At 60.4% G+C, this 18,545-nt stretch overlaps 1 protein-coding gene across 5 annotated transcripts in view; it reads left to right on the top strand.

The window, feature by feature from the left end:
- The window catches only part of PIP5K1C (phosphatidylinositol-4-phosphate 5-kinase type 1 gamma), a 73,748-nt gene extending 57,464 nt beyond the window's left edge, over positions 1–16,284 (top strand). The window contains exons 11-20 of one of the 5 annotated variants that reach the window (XR_010153517.1): positions 491–575; positions 2,303–2,467; positions 3,176–3,314; positions 3,518–3,550; positions 4,648–4,752; positions 7,445–7,577; positions 8,848–8,925; positions 12,685–12,769; positions 12,945–13,028; positions 13,296–16,284. Coding sequence is in view for 4 of the 5 variants with exons in the window: in XM_016937065.4 (XP_016792554.1) it covers positions 491–575; positions 2,303–2,467; positions 3,176–3,314; positions 3,518–3,550; positions 4,648–4,752; positions 7,445–7,577; positions 8,455–8,637 (843 nt within the window). In the remaining variant the exon portion in view is untranslated. Of the gene's footprint in view, positions 1–490; positions 576–2,302; positions 2,468–3,175; positions 3,315–3,517; positions 3,551–4,647; positions 4,753–7,444; positions 7,578–8,454; positions 8,757–8,847; positions 8,926–12,684; positions 12,770–12,944; positions 13,029–13,295 lie in introns of those variants that run through there. The other 4 variants (XM_016937057.4, XM_016937061.4, XM_016937063.4 and 1 more) reach the window with 4 other exon arrangements.
- The last annotated feature ends 2,261 nt before the right edge of the window (positions 16,285–18,545 follow it).

The following is an 18,545-nucleotide window of genomic DNA, read 5'->3' as shown; positions in this document are numbered from 1 at the left end:
CCCCTGGCCCAGAGTGGCCAGGCACCACCTCCCACTGCAGCCTGCGGGGGTGGAGTCGTTCACAGTCCTGGTACGTGGCCACTCCTCACCCAAGGAGGCTGGGAAAGGAGGTTGCATTCTGGGAGGCCGAGATCACATCCCAGCAGGGCCCCAGCCAGGCCATCCTGCCTCAACCTCCCCTACAAGTCCACGTGGGCCACTGTGCCTGGCCAGAATACTTTATTCAGCTGGTTTAAAAAGTCAAAAATGCTAACAGGTCTCTAGTGGAAAAGCCTCCACCCATTCCCTGGCACCCAGTCTCCCTCCCCAGAGGGAGCCACTGTTCCCTGTTCCGTGAGCCCCTCCCAGGAAGCCATGGCGCCATGGACCCATCTTGAGCCTTTTCACACGGAAGGTGCCCCCCACACACATACAGCGTCTGTCTGGGGCTGTCCCCAGCTGTTGGTTGATGCACCCTCTGCCCCCGGGCACCCCCCCAACTCTCTTCCAGGACACGGTGTCCGTCCACCGCCCCAGCTTCTATGCCGAGCGCTTTTTCAAGTTCATGAGCAACACGGTCTTTCGGAAGAACTCCTGTAAGCCACCTGAGCCCCGCAAGGCGGGAGGGACCCTGGGGAAGGCCCAGAGCGCCGCGGGGCAGGAGGGACTCTGCGGGAGGCCGAGAGCCCCCTGGGCAGGGCAGTAAACTCAGAGCCCCTGTGCCCCCCTCAGACCGGGCCTCATCCGGACGGAGGTAGGGTAGTCGGGATATTTGTTCTGCACAGCGGTGGAGCACGGGTCTGGAGCCACCGCCAGAGCCTGAATCCTAGCCTGGCCTCGTCCTGCCCATGTGGCCTTGAGCAGGCACCTGCCTCTGTGCCTTGGTTTCCCCATTGGCACAGCACTGTGAGGGTACAGTGTTTATATATGGGATGGGTGGGCCTGACTCAGCAGATAGCTCACAGTGTGTGGGGCTGCCCACAGCATCACCATCGCCAAGGAAACGCATCCCGGGCAGGGGAACGCAGGAGGCTAGCCCAGCAGGGCATGGTCGGGAAGGTCCCAGGGCAAACAGTGGTGGGGAAGGTGGGGACTCAGGATTTACCCACAGGGTGCCCGTGGGAGGTCCCCATCTCTCAGGGCTCAGCTTCCCCTCATGGGCCACTGTAGCATCTGGACGCAGACTCTGGGTTCCAGGCCCCTGTGCAGACCTCAGCCCGTGGCCAACCTGCTGCCAGATGGATTCCCCCCTGGGGTCTGTTTCTCAGCCACCCTCTCCACCAGAAGGCTCCCGGGCTCCCCAGCATCCTGCACAGGCCTGGCCCACAGAGATGTTTGGGAAGTGTCTGGGGGGGGCATGAATGATCTGCGGGTCCGCACCCACGGGGGTTGCAGGGAGGCGGCAGGGACAGGCACGCCAGTGCCCAGCGCTTGCAGGCAGGCTGCTCTTCCCGGCCTGCACACTTGCTCCCGGCCTCGAGGTCAGGGACCCCCTCTCATCAACACCGTGGGAATTGGCAGACACCACGTGTCAGGATCTGTCTCCAGAGAGCCAGCCGTTGAGCCTGTCCCCACACCCCACTCTCTGGGACCGATGCCACAGGATCATTCCCAGTCATCCAGGGCTGTTTGCCAGCCTTTGGTGACTGTAGGAAGCTGCACAAGGCAAACTGAGCACCTACTGTTTACCAGGAGCTGTGTGGGTCATTCTGGGGGCAGAGGTCACAAGAGCTTGGTGAGGAGGCAGAGCTCACACAGCACTGAGGACAGGCCTGGCCCTGTGCGGGACATCACCTGCCCCACCTCACCCCACCGCTAAGGTCGGCCCCCAGGGCCCAGAGAGACCGAGCCGCACAGCCAGCGGGTGAGCCTGGATCTGCACTCAGGCCCTACATGCTGAGCCACAGGCTTCTCTAACCACAACACCTCGTGCTCCCCAAGGCTGTCAGTGTCCATCTGAAAATGGGGGCCCTGCCCGGGCTGGGCCGCACATAGAAGGGGTTGAAGCCTGCAGGCATCCCTGGCCAGCTCATTAGATGGGAGTCACCGGTCTGCAGGATCCCGGGAGGGGCAGGCACTGTGCCAGGTCCCAGTGTGTCTCATAGAGACAGTCGGGTGGGCAGGACAGGGAACTCGGGCTCGCAGTCCCTCCCCAGGCAGACCCCGGTTTTCCACCAAGAGGTTGTGGTGCTTCCTGGCCTCAGGGACCGGTAGGGGTCTGGTGGGCCACAGGGACGTGGGGTATATGTGGGCGGCGGCCCTGTCTGGGCTTTGCTATGAGCCCCCAGCAACCCCAAGCGCCAACCCCCACCCTTCCCTGCAGCCCTGAAGTCCTCGCCCTCCAAGAAGGGGCGCGGCGGAGCCTTGCTAGCTGTGAAACCGCTGGGACCCACCGCTGCCTTCTCGGCCAGCCAGATCCCTAGCGAGCGGGAGGAGGCCCAGTACGACCTGCGGGGGGCCCGCAGCTACCCCACGCTGGAGGACGAAGGTGAGGGGCAGAGGGCAGAGTGCGCTTGTGGGCGCTACAGGGGGTGCCAGCAGCAGCCCCGTGGGTGGGGCGCCGCCTCATCCTGAGTGCCCATCGCTCAGCCACCCCCTCCGGATCTGCAGGGCCGCCTGCCCAGGGAGTGGGGGCTGCTGGGACCGCCCCAGGGAAGAGCCCAGGGGGAGCTGAGTATAGAAGGCTCCACCAGGTGGGGTGGTGACAGCTCCCGCCTTCTCTCACGGCCACTGTCATCTGAGGCGCACCAGGATGCCATCGAAGGCATGCAGCCCCCAGGCTAGGGAATGAAGGAAGGGACATAGCCATGCAAGGGCCCTGGGGCAGGACAACACCTGCTGGGGGAACAGCAAGGAGCCCATGTGGCCAAGCAGCGGGGAGGGGGAGGGAGGGAGGGGGGGTGGGGAGGGGAAGAGAGCAGTGGAGGGGAAGACAACGGGGAGGGAGAGTGGAGAGGGGACGGGCCAGGCCGCACAGGGCCCTCTGGGCTGTCTGGATTCTATTTTGAGAGCGGTCAGAAGCCTTTGTGTGAGGGGGAACGTCGTCCTTCCCTGCCGTGTGGGGAGGTGGGAGTGTCTGGGAGGCGGGTGGGCACTGGGCTGTGGGTTCCCAGGGTGAGCCAAGCCTCAGGGAGAATCGACTGTGTGTTTGGGGGCCTGGAGGCTCCGCAAGGTGCCCACAGTCCTCTCCCCGCAGGCCGGCCCGACCTCCTGCCCTGCACGCCACCTTCTTTCGAAGAAGCCACTACAGCCTCCATTGCCACGACTCTGTCATCCACATCCCTCTCCATTCCTGAGCGGTCCCCCTCGGAGACGTCGGAGCAGCCGCGATACAGGTGGGCGAGGCATCCGCAGTGCATGTGGGTGGAGCATCGTATGTACAGAAGGGCGGAGCATCCAATGTGTGGGAGGGAGGAGCATATGTACAGGTGGGCAGGGCTGCCAGGGGGCAGGTAGGCAGGCGGGTAGGCAGGGCAGGTAGACTGAGCAGGCGGGCCATTCTCTTTCTGGGTGTCACCTGTTTGCTGTATCTCTACAGGCGGCGCACACAGTCCTCCGGACAGGATGGCAGGTGAGACCCAACCCCCTTCCCTCCCTGGGTCTCACCAGCTCCTCCTGCACAGCTCCCAGCTCCGTTTCCCGCCCCCCAGCCCCTCTGCTCTCTGCCCATTCTCTCCTGGGGACAGATTTAAGATTGTAGCACTCGGCCCTAGCACCGCACACAATCTTCCAGCCACTTTGTTTTTCTTACAGCCAGAGCCAGGGCAGCTCTGGTCTGTGGATCCTTCCTTATTTCTTCTTCTATTAAGTTTTTTTTTTAACTTAAAACAAGATACAAGAGGGAATATCGTGAAATGTGCCCCCTCCTGCCCACGGCCTGTCCCCTCCCCAGGAGCAACCACTGGGACTGTGGGTTTTGTCTCTTGGAAGATACTTTCTGGGAACACAGCAGACGTGCACCAGGCTTGTGGTTCCCTTTTATTTTGACACAAATGGGCACACCCATGCACGCCGCCCACACCTTGCTGTTGTCACTCGACTGACGGGGATCTCAGGGGTGGGTGCGCGCTGTTCCTGTCATGCCTGCATGCCGTCCTTCCATCCCATGGACTGCACCTGGCTTTAAGTGCCCAGCCCTCGGGGACATTTGCGAGGTTCCCGGGGTCTCACTCTTGTGAACACCGGGGCAGTGGCGAGGTGTTGCTTTTCTTAACCGTGTTTTAATCGCTGCCGCCTGGTGAAAGAAACCCCTTGGTGCCCTGGGTGGGATGTGACCCTCCCTGCAGTCTAGCGTGCCATTTGGAGAGACATGTTACATGGCCAGGCCCGGCGGCCGGGACACTGAGTCACTTGTGTCAGGGCCTCAGCTGCCAGGTGCAGGCACTGCCTGGAGGGTGGGCAGGGTCTGTGGCACCCAAGCTGGTCGGGGCTGCCATTCGCTCATATGCCCCCAGAGCCCGCTACACCCCAGGCCCTGCTGGCACCACAGTCACCAAGGGACCCAGGTGGACAGTCCCTGGGCTGGGAGTGACAGCCAGAAAGAACAGACCCGATCAGGAGGCTCCCAACTCTCCTCTGGGACTGGCCCTGGAGTTCACTGGGCACTCCTGGGGGTAGGATGGGGGAAGCGAGGAGGGAAACCGAGGCACAACCTCCCATTGCCTGCAGGCCGCAGGAGGAGCCGCCCGCGGAAGAGGATCTGCAGCAGATTACAGTGCAGGTGGAGCCTGCATGCAGCGTGGAGATCGTGGTCCCCAAAGAGGAGGACGCAGGGTGAGCACGGCCTCGGCGGGAGGTCGGGGCGCCCACCTGCTGCGGGCCCAGAGGAGCCAAGAGCACCCCGAGGTTTCATCATGAAGCAGTTCTTTCTTACTAGGTTGTATTCACAGATGGTGGATTTTCCCATAAGTTTATTTTTTGATTGAAGGGAGTGGTTCTCGACTAGCCGGGGTGATCCTAGCCCCCAGGGGACACTGGGTGATGCCTGGGGACATTTGTGACTGTTAGAACTGGGGGGTGCTCCTGGCATGGAGTGGGTGGAGGCCAGGGACGCTGCTCAGCATCAGCCTGCAGTGCCCGGGATGGCCCCACCCCAGAGAAGGACCTGGTTCCAGTGTCCGCAGGGCCCAGGCAAGAGACCCTGGGCTAAGGGTTGTGTAAGAGCAGCTCCGAACTTCCAAGTATTTAACACATTTTTTTTTTACCTTTTTAGTATTTATTAATTTTATTTTATTTTATTTTTAATTTTTTAAATTTTTTTTGTGAGACAGGATATTGCTCTCTTGCCCAGGCTGGAGAGCAGTGGCTCAATCTTGGCTCACTGCAGCCTCCGTCTCCCAGGTTCAAGTGATTCTCCTGCCTCAGCCTCCTGAGTAGCTGGGACTACAGGCACCCACCACCACACATGGCTAATTTTTGTGTGTGTTTTCAGTAAAGACGGGGTTTCTCCCGTCAGCCAGCTGGGCAGGCTTGGTCTCAAACTCCTGACCTTGGCCAGGCACAGTGGCTCATGCCTGTAATCCCAGCACTTTGGGAGGCCGAGGCAGGCGGATCACGAGGTCAGGAGATCGAGACCATCCTGGCTAACATGGTGAAACCCCATCTCTACTAAAAAATAGCAAAAATTAGCCGGGCATGGTGGTGGACACCTGTCGGCCCAGCTACTTAGGAGGCTGAGGCAGGAGAATGGCGTGAACCCGGGAGGCGGAGTTTGCAGTGAGCTGAGATCGCACCACTGCACTCCATCCTAAGCGACAGAGCAAGACTCCACCTCAAAAAAAAAAACTCCTGACCTCGAGTGATTTGCCCACCTTGGCCTCCCAAAGTACTGGGATTAATTTTATTGATTTTTGTATTGAAGAAAAAGGCTTAAAAGAAATATCTGTTTTTTTAAAAAACACAGGACACAATAGTTCTGGCCCTTTTGGGGATATGGTGTCAGCTGCTGTTATTATTATTTTCTTTGAGACAGAATCTCGCTCTGTTGCCCAGGCTGGAGTGCAGTGGCACGATTTCGGCTCACTGCAACCTCCACCTCCTGGGTTCAAGTGATTCTCCTGCCTCAGCCTCCCGAGTAGCTGGGATTACAGGCATGCACCACCACGCGCAGCTAATTTTTTTGTATTTTTAGTAGAGATGGGGTTTCACCATGTTGACCAGGCTGGTCTCGAACTCCTGACCTCAGGTGATCCTCCCGCCTCGGCCTCCCACAGTGCTAGGATGACAGGCTGAGCCCCGTGGCGGCCCCTGTATGTTTTTACTTTTCTGTCGTCTGTCTGGTGTGTATAATCCCATGCTTGCACTGTTACCAAATTCTTCTTGCCTTTGTAATGATTTTTGCCTGAGATGCTTTTGTATTTTTGTTCCAAGAGAGCTTTTTTAGCGCTCACAGCAGCGTAGACCCAAAACTAAAGCCCTGGGGGTTTATCTTCCACCCAGTGCTCCTGCCACTGTCAACTCTTTGCCATTGCCAAACCTTGCACTGTGAAATTTCAGGTTTTGCTGAAAGGAACTGTACCTCCGACATGGCAGGAGGGCATGTTTAGCCTCATTCCTGGGATGAACACGATGCACCGTGTGGCCATAGCCAAGGCCAAGGCCGTTCCTCACCTCCTCTCCGTGCCTCCGTTTCCGCAAATGCAACACAGGGGCAGTAGCCGCACCCTCTCCATCCCCCATGATAGACTCAGTGGGTTAATCATGGGAGCCAGCCCTGGCATGTAGTAAGTGCTCAGTGAAAAGAACAAAGAGGCTGGGCTCGGAGGCTTCCGTCTGTGATCCCTCCTAAAGGAGGCTGAGGCAGGAGGATCGCTTGACCCCATGAGTTGGAGACCAGCCTGGGCAACATAGTGAGACCCCATCTCTAAAAAAAAAAAAAAAAAAATTAGTTGGGTGTAGCAGTGCACACCTATAGTCTCAGCTACTTGGGAGGCCAAGGTTGGAGGATCGCTTGAGCCCGGGCGGTGGAGGATGTAGTGAGCCGTGATTACAGCACTGCACGCCAGCCTGGCTGATGGAGCCAGGGCCTGTCTGAAAAAACAAATCAATGAAAGAAGGAAGAAGCTCTGATCCCAGCGGCTAGGTGCCATCTCTCCCCACTTGACAGATGAGGAAACTGAGGCTCAGAGGAGGAACAGGCCCTCCCAGGGTGGCACAGCCGGTGAGGGTGAGGCCAGCACGTGCCCACAGGTGTGTGTGTCTGAGCTGGGAGTGGCAGGGCCGAGCTGTCAGCGGGCTGGCGGGTCACTCCAGGTCACTCCTGGGGCCAGCATGAGGGGCTTCTTGGGGAGGTTTGTTGTGATTTGCGATAAATGGCAGCGCAGGAGCGCGCGGCCTGTGGTCAGCTGCCTGGCTTTTCATCTCCGTGATGACCGTGTGAAGCCCCTGCCTGGGTCCTGAGTGGGGGCGCGGGGAGTCTCCGTGTGGGGCCTGAGGGTCAAGACCCTCTGTCTACCCCTGTCCCCAGGGTGGAGGCTTCCCCGGCCGGTGCCTCTGCTGCTGTTGAAGTAGAAACTGCCAGCCAGGCCTCAGACGAGGAGGGCGCACCTGCCAGCCAGGCCTCAGACGAGGAGGACGCGCCCACCACCGACATCTACTTTGTAAGTGCCCCGGGCTCCTCCTGCCGCCGGCTCGTCAACCGGACTCTCTCTCACACACGCTCCACCGTGTGCACAGCGCGTACACACACCTGCACACAGGCACGTGAGTGTGCCCTGTCGACCCACCCACATGCTCTCTCACCAGCCAGCACTCTCACGACACGCCCACATGCACCCGCCAGCCACGTTCACACCCACCTTCTCTTCCTGGTCTAACCCCACGGGGTGGGAAGCTCCTCCAAACCAGGCCTTTCTGAGGCCCCAGAGCCACCCCTGTCCCCCTCCCCGGCCTCGTGCCCACGGCACCTTCTGTGCCACCCGTCTCCCTGGAAGTCGTCCGGAGTCCTCAGACTCTTGGCCCCTCGGGAGGCCCTGGCACAGGCTGAGGTCCTGTGTCCTTGACAGCCTAGACGTCCAGACAGGGCTGTGGCGGCAGGACCTTCTCCCTGTTGCCGTGGGCGTGGCCAGGTGGGCTCATCCTTGAGGAGGGCCGGGGGACCGGGCAGTGGCAGGAGGGCTTCACACTCCCACGCCGTGGGCTGGGGACTTGTGGCTGCTACTGGGCAGGGCTGGGTCTGCCCGGCCCTGGGGACCTGGGATCCCTGCTCTCTCTTGCCAGGGTCTGGGTGAGGTGGCTGCCGGGCGGCCAGCGAGGCCTGGGATGTCCAGGCAGCGTCTCCACTCCCCGGTGGTCCCACTCAGATCAGGCAGCCCCAGGTCACAGGGAGGGCCGGAGGCTGCAGCCCACTTCCCAGATGGTTTGTTCTCACCCTGCACCCCCTGGGAAGGAGGGCTGGGCACGGGCACCAGGCCTTAGGGCCTGTTGTGGGGGCACCTCCTGGCTGCTTCATAACTAACTCCCCTGCTCTGTCTCCAGTGGCGCCTCTGGGGTCCCCATGCACCCACCTGGCCCTGGAGAAGGGAGGGACGGGCCGCGTGCCTGTGCCCCCACCCACCCCACGTCGTCACCCCTTTTCCTGGGACTGGTTTGTGCGCGTCCTGGTCTCCGGATGGTACGGGGGGCCTGGGGGCCATGTCGTGCTGTGTGTCTGTGTCCTGATGCCCTGCCAGGTGGCCAGCAGAGAAGGGAGAAGGGTCCTCGGTCCTGCCCCTGCCCCGGCACCCCCCACCTTCTGCTTGGCAGTCAGCTGTCCCCACCTGCTCCCCGCCACCTCCCTCCGCCTCTCCCACCCGACCACGGGGGTGGCCGCCTCATCCGCTGTCCTCTGTTTTCCTTCCTCCTCCGGCCCGCCCGGCCCGCCCCGTCCAGTTCACGGATGGGAGGTACTGGATTTACTCTCCCCGCCATCGCCGACTGCGGGCCGTGACGCTGAGCGCCTCGGGGACTGTAAGTGACCGCAGCCGGCCACCCTGGGGAGAAGGGGCGGTGCCCCTCGGGCAGCAGGGAGCTGCAGGTCCCCGGCCGGAAGCTCAGTGTCTGACGTCAGTTGTTTTCCAGAAGGGCTTTGGGGAAATCACGGCTGCAGTTGAGGTCAGCCACGCTGGCCCCGGACCAGGCGCTGGGCTGCGTGCGTCACTGGGAATGTCATTTGGTCCCACGTCGAACCGGGCACTCCATAGGGCAGCACCATCACCAGGTGCACAGCTGAGGCCCAGGGTCTGCCTCGGACCCCGGCCAGACCCCAGCCAGCCCCTCTCTGCCCCTGGACCCAGCCCTCTCGTGTCAGGGTGTCTTGGGTGGACGCTTCTCACTCGTGCAGACCTGGCTGCCCGTGGCCCCGCTGGCTGCACAGGGGAGGTTGCACATGTCAGCAGAGTGGCTGCAGGGCCGGGCTCTGAACCACAGGGCCATGGAGACGGGGAGGAGATGGTCTCTCCACACCCACCTCACAGATGGAGGCGCTGAGGCCTCGGCTCCCCTGGGAGCCTGGGAGACCACACGGTTTAGTCAAAATCCAGATCCCCAAGCTCTCAAGGAGGTCCCCCTGGGACGCCACATGGGCCCCACGTAGCCGTGAGATCCTCAGGGCCTGCTGTTGTCATTATGACCAATAAGCAAGGGGCCCAGAGAGGCTAAGAGACCTGCCCAGCACCGCACAGCCAGAACGGGGCACAGACCCAAAGCAGGAGTGTCCCCTCGAGACAAAGCCCCCGCCAAGGCCGCCGTGACTCCCCGCCCATCAGCAAACCTCTCCGAGCACCGCCGTGTGCCAGGCACTGTGGAGTGACCCCAAGAGGTGGAGACCACTTCCCCGGCTGCTCTAGGCAGCTCCATCCCATGGAGCCAGCGGGAAGTCAGCCACCGCGAAGCGGCGCCCCGGAGATCGTCCGGGAGCTGCCCAGAGGGGCCTGCTGGGAGGGGGAGCACTGGAGAGACCCAGCGGCCCTGCCGGCCACCCCACCATAGGCAGGGAGCAGTTCGCAGAGGCCGCCTACGGAGAGGGGTGCTTGGACTTTGAAAAACACCTGACTTGAAGGGGCAGACGTGGGGAGGGTGGTCTCGGCAGCAGGCACAGCAGAAGCGGAAGTGTGGGGGCCAGAGGGGAGGCAGGGCAGCCATTGAAAGCACCCCAAGGCCTGAGTGCTGAAGAGGCTGTGCCCTTGGTTCTGGTCTTCTGGGGTCACCCAGTTCTGGGTCCCAGCTGCTACTGCCCCCCACTTCCCCTGTCTGCCCAGCTGGTGGCTGAGGGTGTCCCTCTCTGTCCCCCCAACTCCTGCAGGACAACGAAGCCAGCTGTCCTGCCCTTTCTTTTTTTTCATTTTTTGAGACGGAGTCTTGCTCTGTCGCCCAGGCTGGAGTGCAATGGCATGATCTCAGCTCACTGCAACCTCCACCTCCCAGGTACAAGCAATTATCCTGCCTCAGCCTCCTGAGTAGCTGAGATTACAGGCGCCTGCCACCATGCCTGGCTAATTTTGAGTTTTTTGTTTGTTTTTTGAGACAGAGTCTCGCTCTGTCCCCCAGGCTGGAGTGCAGTGGCACAATCTCGGCTCGCTGCAAGTTCCGCCTCCCGGGTTCACGCCATTCTCCTGCCTTAGCCTCCCGAGTAGCTGGGACTACAGGCGCCCGCCATCATGCCTGGCTAATTTTTTTGTATTTTTAGTAGAGACGAGGTTTCACCGTGTTCACCAGGATGGTCTCGATCTCCTGACCTCGTGATCTGCCCGCCTCAGCCTCCCAAAGTGCTGGGATTACAGGCGTGAGCCACCGCGCCCAGCCTTGTTTGTTTTTTTCGAGATGGAGTCTCACTCTTGTCACCCAGGCTGGAATGCAGTGGCTCAATTTCAGCTCACTGCGACCTCTGGCCTGGGTTCAAGCGATTCTTCTGCCTCAGCCTCCCGAGTTGCTGGGATTACAGGCTCCTGCCACCATGCCCCAATAATTTTTTGTATTTTTAGTAGAGATGGGGTTTTACCATGTTGGCCAGGCTGGTCTCGAACTCCTGACCTCAGGTATCTGCCCACCTCGGCCTCCCAAAGTTCTGGGATTACAGGCGTGAGCCACCACGCCCGGCCTTAATCTTTGTATTTTTAGTAGAGATAGGGTTTCGCCATGTTGGCCAGGCTGGTCTTGAACTCCTGACCTCAAGTGATCCACCTGCCTTGGCCTCCCAAAGTGCTGGGATGACAGGCGTGAGCTCTTGCACCTGGCCTGTATCCCCATTTCTAATGCTGTAGCAGAAGGATACTGTCATCCCTGCCCACGTGCTGTGTGTGCCCGGGACGCCCGGGATGCCCCTCCCAGAGAGCGGCTCTGAGGTGGCTGCTGCCACCCTCCTCCCTGCGGGCCAGCTCTTTCAGGGCTCAGGTGGGGACCCTGTTTTGGCCCCACATTTTCAAGTCCCCATGGGAGCCATCAGTGCAGCCACCAAATCAGTACTGAGCACCCACATAGGCTCCCCATGCCGGGCTCTCAAGGGACGTTGGGTGGACCTGACCTGCCGTTCCCACATCAGGGATTCCAGCCTGCATTTGCTACCCTGGAGGAACAGGCAAGGCCTGCGCTGGGGTCCTGGCCCCTCAGTGCAGGAGTCAGTCCTCCGCGATGCGGCCTCGCAGGGCAGGAGTGCGCTGCCCTCGGTGCCCAGGGCCCGGGAACGGGGGTCTGGTGGGAGCTGTAGGATCGGGCAGGGTGGAGTGAGCACAGAGGTGGGCCCTTCAGAGGGAGCATGGAGGCAGAGCCCGAGGCAGGGAGAGGCAGTGCTCCTGCAGGTGAGGTCTGGGCTCACCTGGAGCACAAGGGAGGCCCCTGCTGGCCCAGGCTGGGCAGCTGGGAGCTGGCAGAGGCATGAGTTGGCCTGGGCAGCGGGTGGGCAGCGTCGTCCTGACTGGAAGGACGAGCAGTGGGTCTTGGGGTGATGGACTGGGTTGTGACTGTGGCGAGTTTAGGGGCCGAGGGCCGCCAGGTGGACGTGGCCAGGCAGGTGTGTATTCAGGCCTGGCACTTCAGGCCGAGGCCAGGCCTGGTGGAAATTCGCAGGTCATCTGTGCCGGGAGGGGCGTTGAAGGCTGGGGTGGTGACGGAGGCCCGAGAGAGAGGAGGACACAACAAGGAAGACAGGGCGGCCAGGCTGGAGCCCTGAGAAAGCAGAGCAGCCTAGGGGCAGGAGAAGCAGAGGGAGCTTGAGGGGGTGGGGGCTCCTCAGGAGGCGGGACGGAGGTGTTGGAGGAACGCACCCTCCCTCCCTCCCGAGATCCCACCCAGACCTGGGACCCCTCACGCAGGCACAGCTGGGAAGAGCTATCCGTGTCCCTGCACACGGCCCTGCCTGTGCCTAGCCCTGAACTTGGCCCTCACTCTGCCCTGCTGCTCAGGAAGGTGTCTCCTGGCTCTTGCAGGGTGGGTGGTCCCAGCCTCAGTCTCTCCTAGCACGTCTGTGCTGGCAGAGGGGACTGGCCCTGCCCACAGGCAGCCATATATTCAGGTCCCAAAAGGCTTCTGGGTTGGGAAGTAGGTCCGGCACCCCGACCTCCCAGGACCCCCATAGAGAGCTTCCAGGAGCCTGTGCGCTGGTGCCCGTGGCACAGGCAGGATTGGGGGCTGTGGTGGGGCCGGGCTGTGGAGGAGGAGGAGGAGGAGGAACACTCGGTGCTCCAGGTCGCGACCCCCACCCGCTTCTGCCGGCTCTGTCACCTGCTATCTCAGGCCCTGCCTCGACTGAACTAACTGCTTTCTGCCGCCCGCCGCGCCCCGCCCCGCCAAGCTGAGCTGAGGCCCCAGGCCCGTCCAGGTTGGGAGCAAGTCCACCGGGTCAGAGAGGGCAGCTGGGCTGAGCCACCCCTCGTCTTCCATGGGGGATTCGCCTCTTTTATGTTCTCCTGTCTCTTCCTTCCTCCCTCTGCCTCTCTTGCGCCTCCTCGCACCCTGCTCTTCCGCGCCCTCCTGCACGCGCGCCCACCTGCCAGCCCACCGATGAGAGGAGCTGGGTGTACTCCCCACTCCACTATAGCGCCCAGGCCCCCCCGGCCTCCGACGGCGAGAGCGACACAGTAAGTGCAGCCCAGGTGCGCCCGCCGGTCCCGTGGGCTCCAAGGTTCTACTGAGCGTGGTCCCCAGCTACCGGGATAGGCAGGGACTGAGGCCCGGGGCGGGAGGGCACAGGTGGCCCAGAGCTCCACCCTGGGCTCTCTGGCTCTGAGGTGGCCGTGGGGTAAGTGTCTCAGGGCCCGTGTTGGCCCAAGGAAGCCAGTCCCTGGCAGGGGGCCTGGGGTGGGCCCTCGCCCCGCCCACCTTCACCCGTCCTCTTGCTCTTGCAGTAATTTCTATGCAGCCCCTGACCCAGAGCCGAGCTCCACTTCTGCTCCGGCTGCCCCCGAAGGCACTGCCCACCCCGCTGAGGCCCAGAGCTCGGGAGATGCCCGCCTCGCCGCCCCACCGGAGCTCGTCCTCCCCCTGCACGGATGCCGACGGCCGGGCCCCTCCCCGACAAGCCTCCCAGGGCCCCGGCACCCCCGTCGGCAGCCTGCCCCTGTGAGACCCACCCTCCCGAGCGGCCAATCGCATTTGAGTCCTTACTCGGCACAGAGACGGAAGCACGTGTGTGCTGTTTTAGGAAAAGAACAAAAAAGACAAACCAACCAACCAGAGGGAGAAGAGCCCCTGCCCACTGCACTCTTTGGTTCTCTGCTGTGCCTGCCTGTGTCCTGAGGAGGAAGCCAGGCTGTTCCCGGTGGCCTCTGGGGACCTGAGCCCCGGGGGCCCCATCGGCCTGCAGAGGGGACGGCTGGGGTCCCGAGCCACTCTGCCTCCATCCACGTGGGAAGCGGACCCTCCTGCCCTCAGCTTGGGTTTGGGGGCCTCAGTGCAGGACATCTGGCCTGAACATCGACTGTGGGGACAGCCCTCGCCCTGCCAAGCACTGCGGCCACTCAGCAGCTATGTTCCCGCCGCAGTGGGGCCCTGACGCCCACCTCCCAGGTGCCCCTCGAGCAAAAACCTCTGGCACCTCCAATCCAGACCCACCACAGCTGGAGGGTCAGGCCTCCTCTTCCCCAGGCCGCCACCCATGGTGGCGGAGCTCAGGGCTGGGGACTTGTCCTTCTCTTCCAACGTAGGCCACTCAGCAACTGGCATGGAGGGCCCAGGCAACGGAGACGTTTTCTCCATGGCAGGACAGAGCGGGAGGCCGGGCCTTGGGCCACAGGAGACCAGCTCAGGGCGGGAGGTCAGGCTTCCCGCCCCCTCCACCTGGAGACACGGCCTAGGGGGCCAGGCCCGGCTCCACAGGAGTCTCCTTCAGGACTGGTGTGGATGCCCGCCGCCTCTTTCTTGTTCAAGTGATGTGATGTCTCCGAGGAGGGGAGAGAAGACTTTGTTTCCGACTCATCACCCTCCAAGAGGGCAGCGCTCCCAGTGGTGGGACTCAGCCCTGACTGCCCTGGGGCAGCTTCCTGGGCCCGCTGCGCTCAGAGGGTGCTGGTTGGAGGCCAGAGCTCGGCAGAGTCACCCACCCTGCCCTTCCCCAGGACCCCTGAGAGGGGCTTATTGGTGATGGCTGTGGGAATCCCCCACTTCCAAGATGTGCCCAGGATGTGAGGAGCTGGAGTGGAAGCTGCACCTTTGGGAAGAATTCCTCTCCAGACCTGGCAGAGCCTGGTGTGGGGTCTGAGATGGCTGGAGAACCTCCCAGGCAGGGCTCTGTGTTTTGTCTGTTACAACCTCCGTACGACGCCACGCCACCCGCTGTTCACGTCCCGTCGGCCTCCTGCACAGCCCACACGCTGCGCCCGGAAGGCCCCTGCTGTGGAGAAGCCGGACCCATCCCCGAGGTCCCCAGCGAGGACACACACTCCACGAGAGCAGCCCCTCCACTCTGCCCAGGAGAGGGGCCGACCCTCCTCGGGAACCGGCCACCCGCGTGGCTCCCAGCATCCATCAGGACAAGCCCACGTGGGGTCCTCCCTGCGTGCTCAGAGGGTCTGTCCAGCCCCGGGAAGCGATCTTGGCCTCAGTTCACAGCCTGGTGCTCATCTGCTGGCACTGGGCATCCACCCATCAGCCCCCGCCCTGTCCCTCCGAAGGACACCCAGCAGGCACCCCCCGGGGAGGCAGGGGCAGAGGTCAGAAGGGGTGTCTGGGACCTGGATGGCCAGCAGGGACAGGGGCATTGTCGTCATCTCAAAGGCCCAACCCCCAGAGGCCACACCAGTCCTCCCAGGGAGTCCTCGAGTCGCCCTGCCCAGAGCCCTGGCACCAGAGACGCCAAGAGCCTGTGGGGTGACTCGGAGCAGCAGGTGTGGCCCCGGGCGGGCGGCACCGCGTCCAGGGCAGCCTCCCTCCGCTGAGCGACACGGGACACCAGTGCCCGGCCGACGCGCCTTTGCAGGAGAAATGTGCAAACCTCTGTGCATACCATTTCATTTCCATTCTTGTGTTGTCTCCAAGGCCCCTTTGCAGATATACTTGGTGTTGGTTGTGTTTTTTTGGTTCCTTTTCAGAGAACTGTAAACCGAGGCTGACGTGCTCCACTGACTGTGCCGAGGGGCGGGGGCAGGAGGACGGCAAGACCTATTTATAATATTTAGCGAACTCGGTCTCCCTCAGATCCCCCGCGAGGGAGGCCGCTGGACCCACCCCGCTGTCCCCCACGATAGAAGTCTGTAAATACCTTGGTGACCAATGCCCATTTCCCCTCCTGGGTCACCTCTGATGGCTGCTGTCCACTGAGAACGTGGGCAGTGTCCAAATTCCTGTACTGTAAAGACTAAAAGGCGTTTGCTCTGAGACTGACAAGGCGGAAACTTCCATGTGTCTCCTGCCAGGCTCTGTCCCCCTACGCCATCCCGACACATCCCCGTTCCCCCGAAACCTGGCTCAGTGCAATACTCCCATTGCCATGGGGTCCTTCACCATGGTACTGTCTCCACAGCCCTCAGTCCCCACCCCAGGAGAGGCGCCTGCCACCTCCTCCTCGTCTCCGGTGGTTCAATCGCTCCGCCTGTCCCCAACCCAGTCCCATTTTTATGGCCGAACTGATTCTGAAACAAAATGAAACTGCAAACCTCGTGTGTCTTAACTCCCCCCAGGGATGCCACTCCATTCCTCCGCCCTGTGGTCTGGTGCGTGACAATCCAAAGCGCCGAGACGAGGGTGCTGCGTCCCTCAAACCCAGAGTGGTGGGCGCCTCTGAAACCATACAGCCACTCCTGGCCCCAAACACTGGTTTGCATCCCAGGTTCCTCGCCTACCTACCCCCGCCACACCCCGTCTTTTTAGAGATCTCTCTAATAAATCGGGTAATAAGCATCCGCCTGTTTGCCTTTCTGTGGGTTCCGGAGGTCTGGTTGGGAGTCTGAGGAGTGACTTTGTTCTGTGTTTTTTGTTTTCTGTTTTTGTTTGTTTGTTTGTTTTCTTTTTAAGAGATGGAGTCTCGCTCTCCACCCAGGCTGGAGTGCAGTGGCGCAATCTCAGCTCACTGCAAGCTCCGTCTCCTGGGTTCACACCATTCTCCTGCCTCAGCCTCCTGAGTAGCTGGGACTACAGGCGCCCGCCACCACGCCCAGCTAATTTTTTGTTTTTAGTAGAGGCAGGGTTTCACCATGTTAGCCAGGATGGTCTCGATCTCCTGACCTCGTGATCCGCCCACCTCGGCCTCCCAAAGTGCTGGGATTACAGGCGTGAGCCACCGCACCCAGCCTATGTTTTTTTTTTTTTTTTTTTTTTTTTTTTGAGATGGAGTCTCGTTCTGTTGCCCAGGCTGGAGTGCAGTGGAGTGATCTCAGCTCACTGCAACCTCTGCTTCCTGGGTTCAAGCCATTCTCCTGCCTCAGCCTCCCGAGTAGCTGGGACCACAGGCGCCCGCCACCACACCTGGCTAATTTTTTTGTATTTTTAGTAGAGACGGGGTTTCACCACATTGGCCAGGCTGGTCTCAAACTCCTGACCTCAAAGGACCCGCCCGCCTCATCCCAAAGTGTGAGATTACAGGCGTAAGCCACCATGCCTGGCCTGAGGACTGACTTTGAATCTTAGAGAAGAGAGAAACCTTTGTGAGATTGATGCTGATACCAGTAACAGGACCCAAACACCTTACCAGCTGTGAACCTTCTTCAGGTCCCAGTTCAGCTCAGAAAACATTTTATTGCTTCCAACATCTGTGCAGCCCCCCAAAGTTTGTATTTGTTCTGCTAGAGCGGTTCCAATTCAGTCACGTTTGGACCCCTTGAAGGGAACACATTTCTCTTGGACTCCCAGGTTGAGAAACTACATTGAAAACAAGATCCTGGCCAGGCGTGATGGCTCACACCTGTAATCCCAGCTACTCGGGAGGCTGAGGCCAGAGAATTGCTCGAACCTGGGAGGCAGAGTTTGCAGTGAGCTGAGATCACGCCCCTGCACTCCAGCCTGGGCGACAGAGCAAGACAATGTCTCAAAAAAAAAAAGAGTAAGATCCTGTCTGTAAGGGAGCCGTTGGAACGCCATTTTCAGCACAGCTGTTTTATAAACTGAACATGGAGGTGATCTCGTTGTTTTAAATTTGTTTTTGTTTTGTTGTTGTTTTTTTTTTGAGATGGAGTCTCGCTCTGTCACCCAGGCTGGAATGCAATGGTACGATCTCAGCTCACTGCAAGCTCCGCCTCCCAGGTTCAAGCAATTCTGTCTCGGCCTCCTGAGTAGCTGGGACTACAGGTGCCTGGCACTACACCCGGCTAAATTTTGTATTTTAAGTAGAGGTGGGGTTTCACCATGTTGACAAGGCTGGTCTCGAACTCCTGAACTCAGGTGATCCACCCACCTTGGCCTCTCAAAGTGCTGGGATTACAGGACTGAGCCACCGCGCCCAGCCCATGCAAGTGATCTCTTAATGTGCTGCAAGGATGCATCTGAATTTTGGGAAGCACAGAGTCAGGCCTTCGCTTTGTTTTGGGCCATCCCATCACCATGACAACCCACATCTCAGAACCGGCAAGGTCATCATCTAGAGCGGCAGGAGATGGTCTCTTCTTCCTCTGTAAGGTTCCATCCTTGCCTCAACACCAAGCAAAGCATACAAAGCCAGCGTTTACAGGGATGTTATGAAGTTGTATTCCAAGATAAGCATTTTATTTATTTATTTATTTGAGACGGAGACTTGCTCTGTCGCCCAGGTTGGAGTGCAATGGTGCGATCTCAACTCACAGGAACCTCTGCCTCCTGGGTTCAAGCGATTCTTCTGCCTCAGCCTCCCGAGTAGCTGGAATTTCAAGCATGCCACCATGCCCAGCTAATTTTTGTATTTTTAGTAGAGACGGGGTTTCACCATGTTGGACAGGCTGGTCTCGAACTCCTGACCTCAAGATCCACCTGCCACGGCCTCCCAAAGTGTTGGGATTACAGGCATGAGCCACTGCGCCCCACTCAAGATAAACATTTTAATTTTAATTTTTTTTAATTTTTTTTTTTGAGACGGAGTCTTGCTCTATCGCCGAGGCCATAGTGCAGTGGCACAATCTCGGCTCACTGCGACCGCCGCCTCCCAGGTTCAAGCAATTCTCCCTGCCTCAACCTCCCAAGTAGCTGGGATTACA

Source organism: Pan troglodytes, chromosome 20 (genome assembly GCF_028858775.2).
Source record: "Pan troglodytes isolate AG18354 chromosome 20, NHGRI_mPanTro3-v2.0_pri, whole genome shotgun sequence".
NCBI classification, from domain to species: Eukaryota; Metazoa; Chordata; class Mammalia; order Primates; family Hominidae; genus Pan; species Pan troglodytes.
This window is presented reverse-complemented; position numbering and strand designations above follow the sequence as displayed.